This window comes from Somniosus microcephalus, unplaced genomic scaffold, assembly GCF_052327205.1.
Source record: "Somniosus microcephalus isolate GS21.2 unplaced genomic scaffold, FLI_Smic_1.0 unresolved_chr1, whole genome shotgun sequence".
In the NCBI taxonomy this organism is placed as follows: Eukaryota; Metazoa; Chordata; class Chondrichthyes; order Squaliformes; family Somniosidae; genus Somniosus; species Somniosus microcephalus.
The window spans coordinates 44,916,196-44,941,680 of NW_028225179.1; the positions used below are offsets into that span (position 1 = coordinate 44,916,196).

Sequence of the window (25,485 nt, forward strand, 5' to 3'; positions counted from 1 at the left end):
CAAGAGGGAGCCGTGACTGTTTTAACTTGATGTATATAGCGCCTTTAATCTAGTGAAAAAAGTTAAAACTCCCTCCCAAACGACATTGTGGGAGCACCTTCACCGCACGGGACCCCAGTGGTTCACGGCAGCGGCCCACCACCATCTTCTCAAGGGGCAACTAGGGGATGGGCAATTAATGCCAGCCTTGCCCACGCAGCCAGAGAATCAATAATAAACTAATTCCACAGGCAACAGGAGTTCTTAAATGGGACATGGCAGAATACTTCAATGCCGACACGTCCCTCTTAATAGCAGAATACTACAACGCCGACACGTCCCTCTTAATAGCAGAATACTACAACGCCGACACGTCCCTCTTAATAGCAGAATACTACAACGCCGACACGTCCCTCTTAATAGCAGAATACTACAACGCTGACACGTCCCTCTTAATAGCAGAATACTCCAATGCCGACACATGCCTCTTAATAGCAGAATACTCCAATGCCAACACGTCCTTAATAGCAGAACACTCCAATGCCGACACGCCATCCAACACCACCGGTCCAACCGGCGGATTCGCTGCGGCGTTGCCCGCAACGGGTCGAGCTCAAACGAAACTCCATGTACAGCGCCGCTACCTGGCGGCCGGAAGCCGGCGGCCATACTGCGGCTCGATATAGGAAAAGCAGAAGGGCGCGTCGACGCGGCAGTTCACGACCGGCTGCTTACCAGCTGGAAGGGCGATCTGAGTGGAGGGGCAGGGTGCCGCCTGGGCCTCTGGGCGGCCAGTGAGGTAGATGTGAGCAGCTGGGTGGAGGCCGGGGGCCTGGCCAGCACCGGGCGCAGCGTCGGCAGCTCTGTGCTGTCCTTCTCCGAGAGGTTAGGGCCGGCTACCACCAGCCGGGTCACGGTGGGGGCGGCTGAGAGAGAGACAGAGAGGGGCGTTACATCAAGTCAGTTCTTCACCTGGAATTAAGTCCCAAGCCTTCCGCACCTGTCCCCAGGATTGAGCATACGGAGGTTGAGCGCACAGTGCCCCTACCCGTAATCGGGGGGTTACCGGGCAGAATGTGCGACTGTTGGGACGGTTTTATTCCATGCGAAACATGTGGCGAGAGAACCCATTGAAGGGTCCCAACAACTGTTTGGGGGAGAGGAATCAGCTCCCAATCCCCACATGGTCACAACTGCTGCAGATGCGCATCCAACAACCCAAACATCACCCCACCCGGCCCCCGCAGGAATAGGAATCGGTCCTTTAGCCCCTCGAGCCTGTTCAGCCAGTGAGATCATGGCTGATCTGCGACCTAACTCCAAATACCCGCCTTTGCCCCATATCCCTTAATACCTTCGGTTAACAAATATCTATCAGTCTCAAATTTACAATTGATCCAGCATCAATTGCTGTTTGCGGATGAGAGTTCCAAATTCCCACCACCCATTGTGTGTAGACGTGTTTCCCAACTTCACTCCTGAAAGGTCTGGCTCTAATTTTTAGACTCTGCCCCCCTAGTCCGAGACTTCCCGACCAACAGAAATAGTTTCTCTCTTATCTACCCTATCTGTTCCAATTAATATCTTGACAACTCCCATCAAATCACCCCTTAACCTTCAAAGCACCGCTCCCCACCTAGGTGCTCACACGTGAATGGACCAAACGAGATGGGGTAACGCTGTGGGTTTGGGAGGCAGGGAAGAGAGAGCGAGAGAGAGATTGGGATCATTCACAGGAACAAGCATTTCGGCCCATCGAACCCCAATCTCCTCTGCCCTCGCTCCCCAAGTACCCATGCCCTTTATAAACGCCTCAAAAGGGTGAAGATTCCAGTCACGGGCTCCCAGCCTGGACCGTCAGGCGTAGGCGTCAGGAATACTCCGACGCACGCAGCCCACCTGCAAAGTTGGGGGCTTGCCTTGCCTTGCGGCTCCCTGTCGACGTCCCTCCCTCAAATGCCAACACCGCCCGAGCTGCCCCGCTGCCGCTAGCGGGATCTCGCCCTGCGCAGAAATGGTGGCCGGAAAAAACTCACTGCAAATCGAACCGTGCTCCCTCCCCCCCGCGGCGCCGTTTACCTTGTTCGGCGTTGAGAGCTGGCGCGTGGACGACCCTCAGCACCGGACGGGGGGCGGGAGCCAGCTGGGCAGAGGTCAGGGTCAGCGCCCCGACAGGCAGCTGGACGCGGGCCGGGGTTACCACGGTGGCCGGGAAGCGGGCGGCAGAGACGGTGAGGGGCCGCGGCGAGTGGATGGCCAGCGGGAAGCCCTCCTTGGGCGTCTGGCGCACCACGATCTTCACCACGCCGGAGCTGGTCACCACCGAGCCGGGGACTGTGGGAGGGGAAAACAGACACGGTTAGCGGGAAAACAAAATCACATCGCTCCCCCCCCCCCACCCACCCTTCGCGCCCCCCCGGATCGCTCCCCCCGCCCTTCGCGCTCCCCCGGATCGCGCCCCCCGCCCTTCGCGCCCCCCCCCCCCGGATCGCGCCCCCCCGCCCTTCGCGCCCCCCCTCCGGATCGCTCCCCCCGCCCTTCGCGCCCCCCCCCCCCGGATCGCTCCCCCCGCCCTTCGCGCGCGCCCCCGGATCACTCCCCCCGCCCTTCGCGCCCCCCCGGATCGCTCCCCCCCGCCCTTCGCGCCCCCCGGATCGCTCCCCCCCCGCCCTTAGCGCCCCCCGGATTGCGCCCCCCCCCGCCCTTCGCGCCCCCCCCCGGATCGCTCCCCCCGCCCTTCGCGTTCCCCCAGATCGCTCCCCCGCCCTTCACGTTCCCCCGGATCGCTCCCCCCGCGCTGCGCACCCCCCACCCTTCACACCTCCCAGATCGCTCCCCCCGCCCTTCGCGTTCCCCCGGATCGCTCCTCCCGCCCTTCGCGTACCCCCGGATCGCTCCCCCGCCCTTCGCGTTCCCCCAGATCGCTCCCCCGCCCTTCGCGTTCCCCCAGATCGCTCCCCCGCCCTTCACGTTCCCCCGGATCGCTCCCCCCGCCCTTCGCGTTCCCCCGGATCGCTCCTCCCGCCCTTCGCGTTCCCCCAGATCGCTCCCCCCGCCCTTCGCGTTCCCCCAGATCGCTCCCCCCGCCCTTCATATCCCCCAGATCGCTCCCCCTGCCCTTCACATTCCCCAAATCGATCCTCTACCCACCCCCAAACATCGCTCCTGTACCCAACCCACCCCCTACCCCCCACATCCACCACACCCCACCTCCCTCACAGTCCCCCGATCTGGACAAAAATTGGCCCGTGTGGTTGGTAGTGAGGAAGATAGATGTCGACTGCAGGAAGATATCAGTGGACTGGTCAGGTGGGCAGAAAAGTGGCAAATGGAATTCAATCCGGAGAAGTGTGAGGTAATGCATTTGGGGAGGCCTAACAAGGCGAGGGAATACACATTAAATGGTAGGACACTGAGAAGTGTAGAAGAACAGAGGGACCTTGGAGTGCATGTCCACAGATCCCTGAAGGTAGGACAGGAAGAGGTGGTGGTAAAGAAGGCAGACGGAATGCTTGTCCTCTATGCCTCAGCTAATGAAGGCAAGAGCAAGGAGGTTATGCTAGAACTGTATAAAGCACTACTTCGGACACAGCTAGAGTACGGTCTCTGCACCTGCTTAATATCTGTTACATCGCCAGCTTTTTCCAGTTCTGATGAAGGGTCCCAGACCTGAAACGTTAACTCTGTTTCTCTCTCCACGGATGCTGCCTGGCCTGCTGAGTATTTCCAGCATTTTCTGTTATTACTGCGTACAGTTCTGGTCACCACATTACAGGAAAGATGCAATTGCATTAGAGGGGGTACATGTGAGATTTACGAGGATGTTGCCTGTGCTGGAGAATCTTAGCTATGAGGGAAGACTGGATAGGCTGGGGTTGTTTCCTTTGGAACAGAGGAGGCTGAGGGGAGACCTTATTGAGGTGTATAAAATTATGGGGGTCCTAGATAAGGGAAATAGGTCCTTCCTATCCACTCTAACAGAGGGGTCAATAACCAGGGGACACAGACTTAAACTAATTGGTAGAAAGATTACAGGGGAGTTGAGCAGAACTTTTTTCACCCAGAGGGTGGTGGGGGTCTGGAACTCACTGCCTGAAAGGGTGGGAGAGGCAGAAACCCTTGTCACATTGGATATGCACTTGAAGTGCCGTAACCTACAGGGCTACAGACCAAGAGTTGGAAAGTGGGATTAGGGTGGATAGCTCTTTTCCAGCTGGCACAGACACGATGAGGCGAATGGCCTCCTTCTGTGCCGTAAATTTCTATAATTCTATGATCACCCCCTCTTCACATTCCCCAGATCTTCGCCCCCCAAAATCCCCAGATCTCACATTACACCCCCCCCCCCCGCCCTCCCCTCGCTAGGGGGAGCGCGAGACAGAGAGCGCTACAGAGACAGAAGTCGTACCTTGTGTGGCGGTGAGTGGAACAGTCAGTCCGGGCGAGGCAGTAGCAGTAGAGATTGTGGATTGGGGGCCGGTAACGGTCTGTAGTGAGGCCTGTACTCCCACCGTAGCTTGGGCATTCTGCTGAGCCATGGCCTGGATCAGGGCCAGCTGAGTGGGCTGCCCGATAATGTGATGCCCCCCAGTGGACACCAGGTGAACCAGGTTGCCTGAAACGAGAGAGGAGCAAGTTTAGGAAACTGGACCAATGGATGGCATACGCAGTTCAATGCGGACAAGTTAGATTAGTGCGAGGATAGGCTACTAAGACAGACTTGCATATATATATATAAAGCGACTTTCACGACTTCAGGTTGTCCCAAAGTGCTTTTTAGCCGATCTAGTACTTTTTGAAGTGTGTAACGTAGGAAACGCAGCAGCCAATTTGCACGCACAAAAAAGCTCACACAAACAGCAATGAGACAACGACCCTATAATCTGTTTTAGTTGAGAGATACATATTGAGCCCAGGACACCAGGGAGAACTTCCCTGCTCTTCTTCCAATAGTGGAATCTTCGACATCCACCGGAAAGGACAGACAGGACCCTTGGTTAACGCCTCATCCGAAAGACGCCAGCTCCAACAGTGCAGCGCTCCCCCAGTACTGCCCCTCCGACAGGAGAGGTCGAGGGCCGCATGAATCGGGATGGGGCGGTTGCTTAGAGATACTACTGTCCATCTAGAAATTCTAACTGGGCCATTCAGGAAGCACCTTTTCCCCCCCACACAAAGGGTAATACAAATCTGGAACTTCCCCTCCCCACCCCCTCCCTAAAAAGGGCAGTTGAGGCTCGCGGGGGTCAAATGAAACTTTCCAAGACTGAGATGGATATTTTTTGTGGGGTAAGGGCATCAAGGTGGGGAAATGGGGTGGAGGTACAGATCAGCCACGATCTGATCGAATGGGTGATCAGCCTCGAGGGGAGCGACACAGCCCCCCTTCCGACGTACAGATCAGCCACGATCTGAACGAAGGGGCGAACAGTCTCAAGGGGCTGAATGGCCTGCTCCTGGTCCCATGTACAGACCAGCCACGTTCTCATTGACTTGGGGGGTGGTGAGAGAAAATGAGCTCGAGGGGCTGAACGGCCTCTTCCTGTTCCCATGAACGATACTCTGCTTAAGACGCCAGAGGAACGATGTCGCGAGTGGTTCTTTTTTTTTTTATATAAAAGGGGAGGGGGTCGTTACCTTGCATCTGCCGAGGCTGCCCGACAGCCACCTGCCGGACCTGCGCTCCGGCCAGTGTCAGCTTGTTGCCCTGGATCTGGAAGGTGACGGGCTTGCTGCCCTGCGTGGCCTGGTGGCCTTGCCTGTTGGCCAGCGAGGCCAACTGACCGATGCTGACCACCTCGCCCGCTGGGGATGCAAAAACGGAGAGAGAAACAGAGTCAACAGATGTGGAAAAGCAGCTCGTCGCCCACTCCCCGCTCATACATAGAAACATAGAAGATAGGAGCAGGAGTAGGCCATTCGGCCCCTCAAGCCTGCTCCGCCATTCAATGAGATCATGGCTGATCATCCAAATTCAGTACCCTGTCCCTGCCTTCTCCCCATATCCCTTTAGCCTTAAGAACTATATCTAACTCCTTCTTGAATATATTTAATGAATTGGCCTCAACTGCCTTCTGTGGTAGAGAATTCCACAGGTTCACCACTCTCTGGGTGAAGAAATTCCTCATCTCAGTCCTAAATGGCTTACCCCTTATCATTAGACTGTGATCCCTGGTTCTGGACTCCCCGACCATCGGGAACATCCTTCCTGCATCTAGTCTGTCTAGTCCTGTTAGAATTTTATACGTTTCAATGAGATCCCCTCTCATTCTTCTAAACCCCAGCGAGTATAAGCCCAATCGACCCAATCTCTCCTCATACGTCATTCCTGTCATCCCAGGTATCAGTCTGGTGAATCTTCGCTGCACTCCCTCCATGGCAAGAACATCCTTCCTCAGATAAGCTGACCAAAACAGCACACAATACTCAAGGTGTGGTCTCACCAAGGCCCTGTACAACTGCAGCAAGACATCCTTGTTCCTGTACTCTAATCCTCTCGCTACGAAGGCCAACATACCATTTCCCTTCTTAACCGCCTGCTGCACCTGTATGCTTACCTTCAGCGACTGGTGCACAAGGACACCCAGGTCTCGTTAAAGTTCCCCTTTTCCCGATCTATTGCTGTTCAGATAATAATCTGCCTTCCTGTTTTTGCCACCAAAGTGGATAGCCTCGCATTTGTCCACATTATACTGCATCTGCCCAATCACCCAACCTGCCCAAATCATACTGGAGTTACTCTGCATCCTCCTCACAGCACACACGCCCACCCAGCTTTGCGTCGTCTGCAAACCTGGAGATATTACATCTAGTTCCCTCGTCTAGATCATTAATATATATTGTGAATAGCTGGGGTCCTAGCACCGATCCCTGCGGTACCCCACTAGTCACTGCCTGCCACTCGGAAAAAGACCCATCCCAGGACAGTCCTTACACAGGGAGAATTATTTCGCCGCCGTTCATTTTTGCACCTGCTCCTTAAATCAAGTGGGATATTCGACCAGGGGGCATCGCAAACTGGCCCACTGACTTCATCCCTTCCTCCCATTAGCTGATTTCAGCACAGGCCGGGGACGGAACCCTGGCTAGCTTCCTGTGTGCCCCCTCTAACCCACCCCACCACTCCCCACCCAATTCCCACAGCCCCCTCTCTTTCCTCCCCCCATCCCCTTCACAGCATCCTCAGCTCGCCTCTTCCCTTCCTGCCCCCCCCGCATGACTTACTGGGCAGCCTGGCCTGCATGTCCGGCGACAGAATGAAGCGTTGCGGTACGGCAGCGGTGGTGGTGGCGGCGGCGTTGGCTCCCTGCACCGTGTACCCGGCCAGCGACTGGTGGTGGTGGTGGTGGTGATGGTGGTGAGGGCTCTGCATGGTGGCCGCCGTCACCAGACTGCCGATGGCGCCTGGGGCCAGGGTGGCGGTGGTGACCCGCAGCGCCGACAGGGGGAAAGGCCTGACCATGGTGGTACCGCCGCCGGTGGTGGGGGTGACGGTGACGTGCTGGTGGGCCACGCCCGTCGGCATGGGGGGGCGGGGTGCGCTCAGGATGGTCCGGGGTGCACTGGTCACCACGTGCGACAGGGCCAGGGGGGCCGACAAACCTGCAACGAGAAAGCAAAAAGTTGGCACGACGGTACCTATTTCTACCCAAATACCCCCACTTCCCCCTTGGCGCTGGAGGGCACTGCAACAGACCCCAATTCAACAGCAGCCAATCAACTGCACATTTGGCCGTGGGGGGAGGCACTGCACAACAACACAAGTCAGTTCCGTACTTGACCAGGTACTTTCCCCGTATAAATATTTCCCTGAGAGGGGACTGAGAGACACCAGTCAGTGTACAGGTATCTCCCTGAGAGAGAGGGACTGAGAGACACCAGTCAGTGTACAGATATCTCCCTGGGAGAGAGGGACTGAGAGACACCAGTCAGTGTACAGATATCTCCCTGACAGAGAGGGGACTGAGAGACACCAATCAGTGTACAGATATCTCCCTGAGGGAGAGAGGACTGAGAGACACCAGTCAGTGTACAGATATCTCCCTGGGAGAGAGGGACTGAGAGACACCAGTCAGTGTACAGATATCTCCCTGACAGAGAGGGGACTGAGAGACACCAATCAGTGTACAGATATCTCCCTGAGGGAGAGAGGACTGAGAGACACCAGTCAGTGTACAAATATCTCCCTGAGAGAGAGGGGACTGAGAGACACCAGTCAGTGTACAGATATCTCCCTGACAGAGAGGGGACTGAGAGACACCAGTCAGTGTACAGGTATCTCCCTGAGAGAGAGGGGACTGAGAGACACCAGTCAGTGTACAGATATCTCCCTGAGAGAGAGGGGACTGAGAGACACCAGTCAGTGTACAGATATCTCCCTGAGAGAGAGGGGACTGAGAGACACCAGTCAGTGTACAGATATCTCCCTGAGAGAGAGGGGACTGAGAGACACCAGTCAGTGTACAGATATCTCCCTGGGAGAGAGGGACTGAGAGACACCAGTCAGTGTACAGATATCTCCCTGAGAGAGGGACTGAGAGACACCAGTCAGTGTACAGATATCTCCGAGAGAGGGGGACTGAGAGACACCAATCAGTGTACAGATATCTCCCTGAGAGAGAGGGGGACTGAGAGACACCAGTCAGTGTACAGATATCTCACTGAGACACACCAGTCAGTTTGCAGATATCTGCCTGAGAGAGAGGGACTGAGAGACACCAGTCAGTGTACAGATATCTCCATGAGAGAGAGCGGACTGAGAGACACCAGTCAGTGCACAGATATCTCCCTGGGGGACTGAGAGACACTAGTCAGTGTACAGATATCTCCATGAGAGAGAGCGGACTGAGAGACACCAGTCAGTGCACAGATATCTCCCTGGGGGACTGAGAGACACCAGTCAGTGTACAGATATCTCCCTGAGAGAGAGCGGACTGAGAGACACCAGTCAGTGCACAGATATCTCCCTGGGGGACTGAGAGACACGAGTCAGTGTACAGATATCTCCCTGAAAGACACCAGGGGGGAGAGAGAGAGGGGGACCCAAACTCTGTCCTTACCCTGCGACGGGATAACGGCCTGTGTGACGGGATTGATGACGGAGTGGAGGGAGGCGGTGGTCTGCACGGTGTGGAGCATCTCAGCCACGCCGCTCCCGGGCGGACGCAACGACTGCAGCGGCTGCGACGGTTGGTTGAGCACGGGGAGCGGGGGCCGCGGGCTGTTCACCAGCACCACCGTTCGGCCGTCGGGCTTCTGGGCCGGTTGGAACATCCTGAAATGGAGAGAGAAAAAGAACACTGAAACAACCAACCGGATTCCCGCCACTCGGTCGGGGAAGTCGGGAACAGAGCGCCCACTAGCTGGCGCCACAAGACCCATTTCAAAACTACCACCCTCCTCTCCTCTCCCTTCGTTAAGACCCAGAACATTGGGGGAAGCAGAATTCACAACCGGTTTTAAGATATATTTGGAATTTCAGGGGATGGGACTGAGGGGAGATCTCTTTCAGAGTGTGCATACGGGGATGATGGGGAAAGTGAATAAGGCGAGAGCTCTCAGAAGGGGCACAGGGCAATGGGCAAGGGCTGGAGCCAAGGGGACAGTTCTTTCCGAGAGGGCACAGGGCGATGGGGAAAGGGAATGAGGGGAGAGCTCTGAGGGGGCACAGGGCGATGGTGAAAGGGACCGAGAGGAGTGCTCTTTCAGAGACAGGGGGAATAGGCTTGATGGGCTAAATGGCCTCCTTCTGTGCTGCGAGGTTGCACGATTCTGGATCGGAGACGAGACGGCAGATGGGGAGGGGAGGCGGGCGATCACAAAGGCAATGAACCACACGCCCACACAGGGTGGATTATGCTGGGCACCCACCTGTTCACCTTCATGCGGACAGGCTTGGGGCGCGGAGGGGGGTCAGGGGCTTCCGATATCTCTTCGATCAGCTTCTTGCTCACTTTGTTCTTCGGCAGAAACACCTCCGTTTCGTACTTGGAGAGCTTGCCCTCGATGTTGATCAGGTCGAAGATGCTGAGGTCCACCTGCTGAGGAGACGCGACATGGAACCGTTGGGCTCTCGGGTCACCACTTCCTTAACCCCCGCCCCCACCCCTCTCCGTTTCCTACCTCCCGGAAGATGCTGGCTCCTCACTGCGGTACGGGCGCCCCGCCAAGCAACTGATGGCTGGCTGCTCGACTAGAGACCATCGCAGCACATCCCTGTCCCCGTGCTCACCCAACAGCCGCACACAGGAGCAGAAACCAGGGGTACGGGAGCATAGCCGTTATGTTACTGGACTAGAAATCCAAAGGCTTGGACTAATGATCTGAAGAAATGAGTTCAAATCTCCACCACAGCTGGGGAATTTAAATTCAGTTTAATTAATTAAATCTGGAATAAAAATGGCAATAGTAACCATAAAACTATCGGATTGTCGTAAATACCCATCTGGTTCACTGATGTCCTTTAGGGAAGGAAATCTGCCGTCCTTACCCGGTCTGGTCGATATGCGACTCCAGACCCACACTGCCCCTCTAGCAAGCCAAGGCAGCAGCTCACCACCACCTTCTCAATTAAGGTGTGGGCAATAAATGCTGGCCTTGCCAGCGACGCCCACATCCCATGAATGATTAACACCGCGCCCGCCCCCCACCCTCCCCAAAAAAGACTGGGCGACAGCAGCGTAGTCAATTCAGCTGCCTGCTGCCAGTGGTAGGGCAAGGGGCGCGCGTAGTACACCATCGGGCGCGGGGCACGGCCCGGGATCGGGCGCGGGCGCTGGGCACGGCCCGGGATCGGGCGCTGGGCACGGCCCGGGAGCGGGCGCTGGGCACGGCCCGGGATCGGGCGCTGGGCACGGCCCGGGATCGGGCGCTGGGCACGGCCCGGGATCGGGCGCGGGCGCTGGGCACGGCCCGGGATCGGGCGCGGGCGCTGGGCACGGCCCGGGATCGGGCGCGGCCCGGGATCGGGCGCTGGGCACGGCCCGGGATCGGGCACGGCCCGGGATCAGGCGCGGGCGCTGGGCGCGGCCCGGGATCAGGCGCGGGCGCTGGGCGCGGCCCGGGATCAGGCGCGGGCGCTGGGCGCGGCCCGGGATCAGGCGCGGGGCGCGGCCCGGGATCAGGCGCGGGGCGCGGCCCGGGATCAGGCGCGGGCGCGGGGCGCGGCCCGGGATCAGGCGCGGGCGCGGGGCGCGGCCCGGGATCGGGCGCGAGGCACGGCCCGGGATCAGGCGCGGGCGCGGCCCGGGATCAGGCGCGGGGCACGGCCCGGGATCAGGCGCGGGGCACGGCCCGGGATCAGGCGCGGGGCACGGCCCGGGATCAGGCGCGGGGCACGGCCCGGGATCAGGCGCGGGGCACGGCCCGGGATCAGGCGCGGGGCACGGCCCGGGATCAGGCGCGGGGCACGGCCCGGGATCAGGCGCGGGCGCGGGCCACGGCCCGGGATCAGGCGCGGGCGCGGGCCACGGCCCGGGATCAGGCGCGGGCGCGGGCCACGGCCCGGGATCAGGCGCGGGCGCGGGCCACGGCCCGGGATCAGGCGCGGGCGCGGGCCACGGCCCGGGATCAGGCGCGGGCGCGGGCCACGGCCCGGGATCAGGCGCGGGCCACGGCCCGGGATCAGGCGCGGGCCACGGCCCGGGATCAGGCGCGGGCGCGGGCCACGGCCCGGGATCAGGCGCGGGCGCGGGCCACGGCCCGGGATCAGGCGCGGGCGCGGGCCACGGCCCGGGATCAGGCGCGGGCGCGGGCCACGGCCCGGGATCAGGCGCGGGCGCGGGCCACGGCCCGGGATCAGGCGCGGGCGCGGGCCACGGCCCGGGATCAGGCGCGGGGCGCGGGCCACGGCCCGGGATCAGGCGCGGGCGCGGGCCACGGCCCGGGATCAGGCGCGGGCGCGGGCCACGGCCCGGGATCAGGCGCGGGCGCGGGCCACGGCCCGGGGCACGGCCCGGGATCAGGCGCGGGCGCGGGGCACGGCCCGGGATCAGGCGCGGGCGCGGGGCACGGCCCGGGATCAGGCGCGGGCGCGGGGCACGGCCCGGGATCAGGCGCGGGCGCGGGGCACGGCCCGGGATCAGGCGCGGGCGCGGGGCACGGCCCGGGATCAGGCGCGGGGCACGGCCCGGGATCAGGCGCGGGCGCGGGGCACGGCCCGGGATCGGGCGCGGGGCACGGCCCGGGATCGGGCGCGGGCGCGGGGCACGGCCCGGGAGCGGGCGCGGGGCACGGCCCGGGATCAGGCGCGGGGCACGGCCCGGGATCAGGCGCGGGCGCGGGGCACGGCCCGGGATCAGGCGCGGGCGCGGGGCACGGCCCGGGATCAGGCGCGGGCGCGGGGCACGGCCCGGGATCAGGCGCGGGCGCGGGGCACGGCCCGGGATCAGGCGCGGGCGCGGGGCACGGCCCGGGATCAGGCGTGTGTGTGCGCGCGCATTAATGCATTCAAACGCAGGCCTTACCTTGAAGGGCTCGTGCTCCAGGGCCCGGAGGACGCAGGAGGCAGTGGGGTAGCAGATACCTTTGGTGATGAACGGGGAGTGGATGGGCCGGGGGTCGAAGAGGTTGGGGTGGTTGCAGACCTTTCGCAGCTGCATCAGGATGTTGATGACGCTCATGAAGTGCCCGGTCTCCAGGGTCTCTTTGGTACTGGACAGAGTATACAAAACAAACAATGCATGGGTCACGCATCCATTGGGAAGTGGCAGGGGGGGGGGGGGGGGGGAGGGGGGAAACGGAGGGGCAGCTGCTGTACCAGTCCAACACCGCCTTCAGTGTGCCAGTGCAGCCTTCGGTCGCCTGAGGAAGAGAGTGTCTGAAGACCAGGACCTTAAACCCGGCACCAAGCTCATGGTCTACAGAGCAGCAGTGATACCCACCCTGCTGTATGTCTCAGAGACATGGACCATGGAGAGCAGGCACCTCAAAGCACTGGAGAGGTACCACCAACGCTGCCTCCGCAAGATGCTGCAAATCCATTGGCAGGATAGGCGCACCAACGTCAGTGTTCTTGCTCAGGCCAACATCCCCAGCATCGAAGCTTTGACCACGCTCGATCAGCTCCGATGGACGGGTCACATTGTCCGCATGCCCGATACGAAACTCCCAAAACAAGCGCTCTACTCGGAGCTCCGGAACGGCGAGAGAGCCCCAGGTGGGCAGAGGAAACGCTTCAAGGACACCCTCAAAGCCTCCTTGAAAAAGTGCAACATCCCCACCGACACCTGGGAATCCCTGGCCCAAGACCGCACAAAGTGGAGGAGAAGCATCCGGGAAGGCGCCGAACATCTCGAGTCGCTTCGCCGGGAGCAAGCGGAAGCCAAGCGCAAGCAGCGCACGTCAACCCAAGAACCCCGCCCACCCGCCCCTTCAACCACCGTCTGCCCCACCTGTGACAGAGGCTGTAGGTCCCGCATTGGACTCAGCAGTCAGCTGAGAACTCATTTTTAATGTGGAAGCAAGTCATCCTCGGTTCTGAGGGACTACCTGAGAGAAGAGAGCGATTTCCAGAGGGAGAGAAGCATCAAACTGGATAGAATCTCAGCACAGACGGAGGCCGTTCGGCCCATCGTGCCTGTGCTGGCTCTGTGGTAGAGCTATCCAATTAGTCTCACTCGCCCGCTCTATCCCCATTGCCCTGCAAATCTTTCTTCAAGTATCGATCCCATTCCTTTCACTATTGAATCTGCTTCCACTGCCCTTTCCAGGTCACAATTCGCTGTCGAAAATAAATTGCTCCTCCTCTCTAGTTCTTTTGCCAATTCTCTTACATCTGCGTCCCCTGGTTAACGACCTTACTGCCACTGGAAACATCAAATCTTCCCTTAGCCTCCTCTGCTCTAAGGAGAACAATCCTAGCTTCTCCAGTCTCTCCACATAAGTGAAGTCCCTCATCCCTGGAATGAAAGTGGAAACATCTTCTCTACGTCTACCCCATCGAACCCCTCAAAAATGTTAAAGATCTCTAATCTGGTCACTCCTCAACTTTCGCAATCTTTCCTGAACCTCTTAGTTCACGTTATCATCCTTGTAAATCTTTTTTTGCACCTTCGCCAAGGCCTTTATATTCTTTCAATAATAGATACCAAAACTGTTCACAGCACTCCAAGTATGGCCTAACCAAGTTTCAATACAAGTTTCACCTATCTTCTCACTGGCCCGTCAAACACTCCCAGGGCAGGTACAACACGGGTTAGATACAGAGTAAAGCTCCCGCTACACTGTCCCATCAAACACTCCCAGGGCAGGTACAGCATGGGTTAGATACAGAGTAAAGCTCCCTCCACACTGTCCCATCAAACACTCCCAGGGCAGGTACAGCATGGGTTAGATACAGAGTAAAGCTCCCTCCACACTGTCCCATCAAACACTCCCAGGGCAGGTACAGCACGGGTTAGATACAGAGTAAAGCTCCCTCCACACTGTCCCATCAAACACTCCCAGGGCTGGTACAGCACGGGTTAGATACAGAGTAAATCTCCCTCTACACTGTCCCATCAAACACTCCCAGGGCAGGTACAGCATGGGTTAGATACAGAGTAAAGCTCCCTCCACACTGTCCCATCAAACACTCCCAGGGCAGGTACAGCACGGGTTAGATACAGAGTAAAGCTCCCTCTACACTGTCCCATCAAACACTCCCAGGGCAGGTACAGCACGGGTTAGATACAGAGTAAAGCTCCCTCTACACTGTCCCATCAAACACTCCCAGGGCAGGTACAGCACGGGTTAGATACAGAGTAAAGCTCCCTCCACACTGTCCCATCAAACACTCCCAGGACAGGTACAGCACGGGTTAGATACAGAGTAAAGCTCCCTCTACACTGTCCCATCAAACACTCCCAGGGCAGGTACAGCACGGGTTAGATACAGAGTAAAGCTCCCTCTACACTGTCCCATCAAACACTCCCAGGGCAGGTACAGCACAGGTTAGGTACAGAGTAAAGCTCCCTCTACACTGTCCCATCAAACACTCCCAGGGCAGCTACAGCACGGGTTAGATACAGAGTAAAGCTCCCTCTGCACTGTCCCATCAAACACTCCCAGGGCAGGTACAGCACGGGTTAGCTACAGAGTAAAGCTCCCTCTACACTGTCCCATCAAACACTCCCAGGGCAGGTACAGCACGGGTTAGATACAGAGTAAAGCTCCCTCTACACTGTCCCATCAAACACTCCCAGGTCAGGTACAGCACGGGTTAGATACAGAGTAAAGCTCCATCTACACTGTCCCATCAAACACTCCCGGGGCAGGTACAGCACGGGTTAGATACAGAGTAATGCTCCCTCTACACTGTCCCATCAAACACTCCCAGGTCAGGTACAGCACGGGTTAGATACAGAGTAAAGCTCCATCTACACTGTCCCATCAAACACTCCCGGGGCAGGTACAGCACGGGTTAGATACAGAGTAAAGCTCCCTCTACACTGTCCCATCAAACACTCCCAGGGCAGGTACAGCACAGGTTGGATACAGAGTAATGCTCCATCTGCACTGTCCCATCAAACACTCCCGGGGCAGGTACAGCACGGGTTAGATACAGAGTAAAGCTCCATCTACACTGTCCCATCAAACACTCCCGGGGCAGGTACAGCACGGGTTAGACACAGAGTAAAGCTCCCTCTACACTGTCCCATCAAACACTCCCGGGGCAGGTACAGCACGGGTTAGATACAGAGTAAAGCTCCATCTATACTGTCCCATCAAATAATCCCAGCACAGGTACATCCTGGGCGTCATCACTGACCAGAAACTTAACTGGGCCAGCCACGTAAATACTGTGGCCATCAGAACAGGTCAGAGACTGAGTATTCTGCGGCGAGTGACTCACCTCCCAACTTCCCAAAGCCTTTCCACCATCTGCAAGGCACAAATCAGGAGTGTGATGGAATACTCTCCACTTGCCTGGATGAGTGCAGCGCCAACAACATTCAAGAAAGTCGACACCATCCAGGACAAAGCAGCCCGCTTGATTGGCACCCCAACCACCCCTTAAACATTCACTCCCTCCACCACTGGCGCACCATGGCTGCAGTGTGTACCATCTACAAGATGCACTGCAGCAACTTGCCAACGCCTCCCAAACCACGACCTCTTCCACCTGCAAGGACAAGGGCAACAGGCGCATGGGAACACCACCACCTCCAAGTCACACACCATCCTGACTTGGAAATATATCGGCCGTTCCTTCATAGTCGCTGGGGCAAAATCCTGGAACTCCCTCCCTAACAGCACTGTGGGAGCACCTTCACCACACAGACTGCAGCGGTTCAAGAAGGATATACTTGTCATAGAGGGAGTGCAACAAAGGTTCACCAGACTGGTTCCTGGGATGGGGGGATTGTCCTGTGAGGAGAGATTGAGTAGACTAGGCCTATATTCTCTAGAGTTTAGAAGAATGAGAGGTGATCTCATTGAAACATACGAAATTCTTACAGGACTTGACAGGGTAGATGCAGGGAGGATGTTCCCCCTGGCTGGGGAGTCTAAAACCAGGGATCACAGTCTCAGAATAAGGGGTCGGCCATTTCAGACTCAGATGAGGAGAAATTTCTTCACTCAAGAGGGTGGTGAGTCTTTGGAATTCTCTCCCCCAGAGGGCTGTGGAGGCTCAGTGGTTGAGTATATTCAAGACAGAGATCAATAAATTGAGTATTCGGGAAATCCAGGGATATGGGGATAGTGCAGGAAAGTGGAGATAAGGTAGATCAGCCGTGATCTTATTGAATGGCGGAGCAGGCTCGAAGGGCCAAACGGCCTACTCTTGCTCCTAATTCTTATGTTCTTATAAGAAGGCTGTTCACCACCACCTTCGCGAGGGCAATTAGGGATGGGCAATAAATGCTGGTCTTGCCAGCGATGCCCACAGCTAAAGAACAAATTAAATTAAGGATAGAAACAAGAGTAAAGCTCCCTCTACATTGGCCCAGGAATCTGAAGCTCCTGGGAGATCTCTGCCCATTTCCCCCCCTCACCGTGTGGTAGCGTGGCGCGATCACTTACGAGGCCTGGGACATGAAGTCGTCGTAAAGGTAGCGCTGGCGCTTGGAAAGCCGACACTGCACCACGTGCTCGTATTTCTTTGGCATCTGCTTCTCGACGTCCACCTTTATCCTACGCAGGAGGAAGGGCCGGAGGACCTGGGGAAACGGGAAAAAAATTTTTTAAACCCGAGCTTAATAAATCCACCGGCGACTCCGTAAATCAGCAGCCATTGGGTATCGGACAGTGGGCAGTGTTTTTCTCTCCCTTCCTCCCTGACCACAGAGATGACCCGAAGAACCCCCAATATCTCATGGTGCTCCTCAGCAAGTGGGGGTGCCCAGTAGACCCAGGCCAGCTACTGGAGACCACACAAGCATGACGCCACAGCCTTAAATTGTTGTTTGCCATTCCCCAGTTAGTGGGGTCTCTGGACCCGGATTACTAACAACATAAGAATTTGGAGCAGGAGTAGGCCATACGACCTCCTTGATCCTGCTCCTCCATTCAATAAGATCATGGCTGATCTTCACCTCCCCGCACTATCCCCATATCCCTTAATTGCTCTGCAGTCCAAAGATCTATATCTCAGTCAATGACTGAGCATCCACAGCCCTCTGGGGCAGAGAATTCCAAAGATTCACAATCCTGAGTGAAGAAATTCCTCTTCAGCTCAGTCTTAAATGGCCGACCCCTTATCCTTAGACTATGCCCCCTAGTTCTAGACACTGCAGCCAGGGGAAACAACCTCTCTGCATCTACTCTGTCAATCCCCCTCAGAATCTTGTATGTTTCACTGAGATCACCTCTCATTCTTCTAAACTCCAGAGAGTATAGGCCCATTCTACACAATCTCTCATCAAAGGACAACCCGCTCATCCCAGGAATCAATCTAGTGAACCTTCGTTGCACTGCCTCGAAGGCAAGTATATCCTTCCTTAAATAAGGAAACCAAGACTGTGCCCAATACTCCAGGTGTGGTCTCACCAGAGCCCTGTATAATTGTAGCAAGACTTCCTTACTCTTATACTCCAACCCCCTTGCAATAAAGGCCAACGTGCCGTTTGCCTTCCTTATTGCTTGTTGTACCTTGGTAGGAAGGATGTTCCCGAAGGCGGGGGAGTCCAGAACCAGGGGTCACAGTCTAAGGATAAGGGGTAAGCCATTTAGGACTGAAATGAGGAGGAATTTCTTCACCCAGAGAGTGGTGAACCTGTGGAATTCTCTACCAGAGGGCAGTGGAGGCCAATTCATTAAATATATTCAAGCAGGAGTTGGATATATTTCTTAAGGCTAAAGGGATCAAGGGGTATGGGGAGAAAGCAGGGACCGGGTACTGAATTTGGATGATCAGCCATGATCTCATTGAATGGCGGAGCAGGCTCGAGGGGCCGAATGGCCAACTCCTGCTCCTTGTTTCTATGTTTCCCTGCATGCTAACTCACCGTTTCTTGTACAAGAACACTTAAATCTCTGAGCAGTAACATTTAATACAAAATCAAAATACAGTGAATGCTGGAAATCTGAAATAAAAACAGAGAATGCTGGCGCTTGGAAAGCCGACACTGCACCACACACTCGTACGTCTTTGACGTCTGCTTCTCCGCCTCTTATGCTGTTCCAATGAAGCTCAACGTAAGCTCGAGGAACAGCACCTCATCTTTCGATTAGGCACTTTACAGTCTTCCAGACTCAACATCGAGTTCAAACATTTCAGACTATAACCTCGGCCCGTGTCATTTTTTCTCTCACATGGCAGCTGTCGATCATTCTGCCATTGCCATTTACACTTCATCTAAAGTCATCTTTGGTTTCTTAACTTGTCCCATTACCACTGCCTTTTGCCTCACACCATCATCCTTTTTGGTCATTGAATCTCTCCTGCCTTCCACCCCATCACAGACCTTCCCTCTTGTTCTTTCCTCCCCTCCCCCTCTCCCTGCCCCGACACTCGCTTAAAAACCTGTTCCATCTCCAGCTTTTTCCAGTTCTGACGAAGGGTCATCGACCTGAAACGTTGGGTCGATTGGGCTTATATTCGCTGGAGTTTGGAAGAATGAGAGGGGATCTCATTGAAACTTATAAAATTCTGACAGGACTGGACAGACTAGATGCAGGAAGGATGTTCCCGATGGTCGGGGAGTCCAGAACCAGGGGTCACAGTCTAACGATAAGGTGTAAGCCATTTAGGACAGAAATGAGGAGGAATTTCTTCACCCAGAGAGTGGTGAACCTGTGGAATTCTCTACCACAGAAGGCAGTAGAGGCCAATTCATTAAATATATTCAAGAAGGAGTTGGATATATTTCTTAAGGCTAAAGGGATCAAGGGGTATGGGGAGAAGGCAGGGACAAGGTACTGAATTTGGATGATCAGCCATGATCTCATTGAATGGCGGAGCAGGCTCGAGGGGCCGAATGGCCAACTCCTGCTCCTTGTTTCTATGTTTCCCTGCATGCTAACTCACCGTTTCTTGTACAAGAACACTTAAATCTCTGAGCAGTAACATTTAATACAAAATCAAAATACAGTGAATGCTGGAAATCTGAAATAAAAACAGAGAATGCTGGCGCTTGGAAAGCCGACACTGCACCACACACTCGTACGTCTTTGACGTCTGCTTCTCCGCCTCTTATGCTGTTCCAATGAAGCTCAACGTAAGCTCGAGGAACAGCACCTCATCTTTCGATTAGGCACTTTACAGTCTTCCAGACTCAACATCGAGTTCAAACATTTCAGACTATAACCTCGGCCCGTGTCATTTTTTCTCTCACATGGCAGCTGTCGATCATTCTGCCATTGCCATTTACACTTCATCTAAAGTCATCTTTGGTTTCTTAACTTGTCCCATTACCACTGCCTTTTGCCTCACACCATCATCCTTTTTGGTCATTGAATCTCTCCTGCCTTCCACCCCATCACAGACCTTCCCTCTTGTTCTTTCCTCCCCTCCCCCTCTCCCTGCCCCGACACTCGCTTAAAAACCTGTTCCATCTCCAGCTTTTTCCAGTTCTGACGAAGGGTCATCGACCTGAAACGTTGGGTCGATTGGGCTTATATTCGCTGGAGTTTGGAAGAATGAGAGGGGATCTCATTGAAACTTATAAAATTCTGACAGGACTGGACAGACTAGATGCAGGAAGGATGTTCCCGATGGCGGGGGAGTCCAGAACCAGGGGTCACAGTCTAAGGAGTAAGCCATTTAGGACAGAGATGAGGAGGAATTTCTTCACCCAGAGAGTGGTGAGCCTGTGGAATTCTCTACCACAGAAGGCAGTTGAGGCCAATTCATTAAATATATTCAAGAAGGAGTTGGATATATTTCTTTAGGCTAAAAGGATCAAGGGATATGGGGAGAAGGCAGGGACAAGGTACTGAATTTGGATGATCAGCCATGATCTCATTGAATGGCGGAGCAGGCTCGAGGGGCCGAATGGCCTACTCCTGCTCCTATCTTCTATGTTTCTAGGTTAACTGTTTTTCTCTCTCTGCAGATGCTGCCTGACTTGCTGAGTATTACCAAGATTTAGTAGTTTCTCACCATTTAATAAATATTCTGTTTTTCTATTCTTCCTACCAAAGTGAATAACCTCACATTGTAACAACCTGTCTAGTAGATCGCTTTGCAGGCTCTTCGTATCCTCCTTGCATCCTACTTTTCCACCTAGCTTTGTGTTGTGGAAACTTGGATAGATTGCACTCTGTCCCGTCTTCTAAGTTATTGATGTAGATTGTGAATAGCTGGGGCCCAAGCACTGATCCTTGCGGCACCCCACTAGTTACAGCCTGCCAACCCGAAAATGACCAGTTTATCCCTACTCTGTTTTCTGTCTGTTAACCAATCCTTTATCCCTGCTAATACTTTATCCCCTGCTCTACATTCCCCAGTTAGTGGGGTCTATGAAGGAACTTGAATACAACTGTGGGGGGTGGGATGAAAGAGAGCTTCCCAGTGTCCTGGGGCCCGACACTCCTCCCTCAACCAACCACCACACAGATTAAACTGGGACGTTTAGTCGCGCTGCGGTTCGTGGGATCTTGCTGTGCGTCAAACTGCACACGACAGCCACGGCGCTAAAAAAAGGACGGGGCGTTGGGGAGACAGAACACTGCGTCAATTCAATTCGCCTCAAACCTATCTGGTAAGCTCAGCAGAAAGGCTTACTCTGCCTCAGAAGAATGGGCTTTTGGGGGGGGGGGGGCGGGGTTTAAATGGGCAATCGATGTCATGAACGGTGACTCTGCAAGTGCTTCTCCAGCGCTCGCACTGTGCCCTCCTCCTGTAGGTGGGCCAGCCACTGTACGGGCTGCAGCCACCTGAGCAAGAGGTGAAAAGGGGGGGGGGGGGGGGGGGAAAAGAGGTGGGTATGTGAAGGTTGCTCAATCCCTCCAAGTCACCCGGCATCTCGCGGCCAGACATGCCCGGAGAGGGATACGCATCCGAGCTTCCCACCCCATCCCCAAGCCCGCCTGCTTCCACCTCCGCAACATCACCGGTCACCGCCCCTGCCTGCTGCTGAAACCCTTGAACGCGCCTTGGGCACCTCCAGATCCGCAAACTTCAGCTCATCCAAAACACTTGGTGCAAGTTAAGAAGACGGTGCAGCAAGTCCCGTTCACCCATCACCCCCTGCGCTCGCTGACCGACATTGGCTCCCGGTCCAGCAACACCTCGATTTAAAGATTCTCGGTCCCGGTGTTCAAATCCAGCCATGGCCACCACCCCCTATCTCGGTAACCTCCTCCAGCACCTACAACCCTTCCTATCTCGGTAACCTCCTCCAGTCCTACAACCCTCCGAGATCTCTGCGCTCCTCCAATTCTGGCCTCTTGCTCGTCCCCGATTTTCACTGCTCCACCATTGGCGGCCGTGCCTTCAGCCACCCAGGCCCTAAGCTCTGGAATTCCCTCCCTAAACCTTTCTCCTCCTTCAAGACTCTCTGAACCTCTCCTTCTTGGGGTTACCTTTGCCTGATTACACCATCTGATGTAGCAAGGTGACGAATACCCAGTTAAGCTGGGTTTTTTTTTATAAAGTGATATTGGCCCAGTAATTCCTGTCACAACGCGTGAGTACGGACTGGGTACTCATGCGTGTGCCAGGAGGAATTGCCGGTTTTCAGCATGCACAGAGATGAGGAGGAATTTCTTCACCCAGAGAGTGGTGAACCTGTGGAATTCTCTACCACTGAAGGCAGTAGAGGCTAATTCATTAAATATATTCAAGAAGGAGTTAGATATATTTCTTAAGGCTAAAGTGATCCAGGGGTATGGGGAGAAAGCAGGGACCGGGTACTGAATTTGGATGATCAGCCATGATCGCAATGAATGGCCTGCTCCTGCTCCTACCTTCTATCTATGTATGAGGGGACCAAGTTTGCTGATGATACAAAGCTAGGTGGGAATGTAAGTTGTGAGGAGGATGCAAAGAGGCTTCAAGGGGATATAGACAGGCTAAATGAATGGGCAAGAACATGGCAAATGGAATATAATGTCGAGAAATGTGAAGTTATTTGAAGGAAATATAGAAAAGCAGAGTATTTTTTAAATGGAGGCTGGGAAATGTTGGTGTTCAGAGGGACCTGGGTGTCCTTGTACACGAATCACTGAAAGTCAACATGAAGGTACAGCAAGCAATTAGGAATGCAAAGGGTATGTTGGCCTTTATTACAAGAGGATTTGAGTATAAGAGTAAACACATCTTACTGCAATTATATAGGGCCCTGGTGAGACCACACCTGGAGTATTGTGCACAGTTTTGGTCTCCTTACCTAAGGAAGGATATACTTACTATAGAGGATGACATGAATCTTGTCATTCATGTGAAAATGACTTATGTAATAATACTGGGCGGCCTGCTGCTGGCGCTGTCCAGGGAGAGTATAAATACTCGGGCATGGGCCCAGTTTGCGCAGGACATTCTTTAACAGGAACTAGTGAAGGACACAACTAGATCTCCATGTTGTGAAACATATAAACATAGAAGATAGGAGCAGGAATAGGCCATTCAGCCCTTCGAGCCTGCTCCGCCATTCAATGAGATCATGGCTGGTCATCCAAATTCAGTACCCTGTCCCTGCCTTCTCCCCATATCCCTTTAGCCTTAAGAAATATATCCAACTCCTTCTTGAATATACTTAATGAACTGGCCTCCACCGCTCTCTGTGGCAGAGAATTCCACAGGTTCACCACTCTCTGGGTGAAGAAATTCCTCCTCATTTCAGTCCTAAATGGCTTACCCCTTATCCTTAGACTATGACCCCTGGTTCTGGACTCCCCGGCCATCAGAAACATCCTTCCTGCATCTAGTCTGTCCAGGCCTGACAGAATTTTATAGGTTTCGATGAGATCCCCTCTCAATCTTCTAAACTCCTGTGAGTATAAGCCCAATCGACACAATCTCTCCTCATACGTCATTCCTGCCATCCCAGGTATCAGCCTGGTGAATCTTTGCTGCACTCCTTCCACGGCAAGAACGTCCTTCCTCGGGTAAGGCGACCAAAACTGCGCACAATACTCAAGGTGTGATCTCACCAAGGCCCTGTACAACTGCAGCAAGACATCCTTGTTCTTGTACTCGAACCCTCTTGCTACGAAGGCCAACATACCATTTGCCTTCTTAACCGCCTGCTGCACCTGCATGCTTACCTTCAGCGACTGGTGCACAAGGACACCCAGGTCTCGTTGCACTTCCCCTTCTCCCAATCTATTACCATTCAAATAATAATCTGCCTTCCTGTTTTGGCCACAAGTGAATAACCTCACATTTATCCACATTATAGTGCATTTGCCATGTTTCTGCCCAATCACCCAACCTGTCCAAATTGTGCTGGAGTTTCACGACATCTTCCTCACAGCTTACCCTCCCACCCAGCTTTGTGTCGTCTGCAAATTTGGAGATATTACATCCAATTCCCTCGTCCAGATCATTAATATATATTGTGAACAGCTGGGGTCCTAGGACCGATCCTTGCGGTACCCCACTAGTCACCGCCTGCCACTTGGAAAACGACCCGTTTATTCCAACTCTTTGCTTTCTGTCCGCCAACCAGTTCTCTATCCAAGTCAATACCTTGCCCCCAATCCCATGTGCCTTAATTTTGCACGCTAATCTCTTATGCGGGACCTTATCGAAAGCCTTCTGAAAGTCCAAATACACCACATCCCCTGGTTCTCCCTTATCTATTTTACCAGTTACATTCTCAAAAAATTCCAGTAGATTAGTCAAGCATGATTTACCTTTTGTAAATCCATGTTGACTTTGTCTGATCCTGTCACTGCTTTCCAAGTGCTCTGCTATTACATCTTTTATAATGGACTCTAGCATTTTCCCCACTACCGATGTCAAGCTTACCGGTCTATAATTCCCCGCCTTTTCTCTACCACCTTTTTTGAATAGTGGGGTAACATTAGCTACCCGCCCATGGGTACCGTTCCAGAGTCTATCGAGTTCTGGAAGATGACCAGCAATGCATCTACTATTTCTAGGGCCACTTCCTTAAGTACCCTGGGATGTAGATTATCAGGCCCTGGGGATTTATCAGCCTTCAGTCCCATCAATTTTCCTAACACCATTTCCCTACAAATACTGATTTCTTTCAGTTCCACCCTTCCATCAGAGTGCGAGTCAGCAGAGAGTGCTGAGAGTTTGGGTAAGTGTGAGAGTTCTTCAATTGTTATTTCTCTTCAAATCATTCTTGATAAGATTACTTAAGCAGTTTAAGTAAAGGGGAAAAGTTAAATATTTGGGATTCTGTTGGTTTAAGAAAAGTAAAACAAGGTTACACTGCAGTAAGAGTAAATTGGCACAGCAGGCAGTGGAAACCAGTTTTCTAACCAATCAGCAGGGGTGACTCATTTGGCTGTAAACAAACAAACAGTATAAAAAGACCAGTCCTAGTGCGAGCAAGCACTGAGTGCGAGTCAGCAGAGTGCTGTGAGTTTGGGTAAGTGTGAGATAGGGTAAGTGGGGTGTTAGGTGCTCTTTTCAAACTTTAACTCTGGGTTGTAGTTAATAAGGCCTTTCTGGTGCAGTGACTGTTGGTAAACCATTTAACTGGTGTAATTAGAGGGATTGATTTAATTTAAATCCAATTAATTAAAGAGGATACTAGCATCTAAAATCAGGCAGAGGGCGTCCATAACGAACAATAAAAAATTGAATTAATTACGTAGAATGGAGCAGGTGATGTGTTACTGTTGCGAGATGTGGGAGCCGGTGGACCCCATTGAGGCTCACGGTGATTACGTCTGTGACAAGTGTCTGCTGCTACAGGAACTCCAGCTCCGTGTTCATGAGCTGGAGTCTGAGCTTCAGACACTGCGACACATCAGGGAGGGGGAGAAGTACCTGGACTCTGTATCAGGAGGTGGTCACACCTATGAAGTTAATTAATTCAGATGTAGCCCATGGACAGGACGGTGTGACTACGAGTGAGGCAGGTACGGGGATCCAGGAGGTCGAACTGGAGGAGCCGCAGCCCTTCCTCTTGTCCAACAGGTTTGAGGTTCTTACTCCCTGTG

The 25,485-nt window shown here is 54.6% G+C and overlaps 1 protein-coding gene across 1 annotated transcript in view; it reads right to left on the reverse strand.

The window, feature by feature from the left end:
- Positions 1-669: 669 nt before the first annotated feature.
- The window catches only part of LOC147094888 (chromatin remodeling protein SRCAP-like), a 49,374-nt gene continuing 24,558 nt past the window's right edge, over positions 670-25,485 (reverse strand). Inside the window, 9 exon segments of the mRNA XM_085974246.1 lie at positions 670-905; positions 2,059-2,313; positions 4,388-4,594; positions 5,617-5,784; positions 7,204-7,581; positions 9,039-9,253; positions 9,850-10,019; positions 12,444-12,630; positions 16,984-17,120. Of these exon segments, the coding sequence (XP_085830372.1) occupies positions 697-905; positions 2,059-2,313; positions 4,388-4,594; positions 5,617-5,784; positions 7,204-7,581; positions 9,039-9,253; positions 9,850-10,019; positions 12,444-12,630; positions 16,984-17,120 (1,926 nt within the window). The 3' untranslated portion in view covers positions 670-696.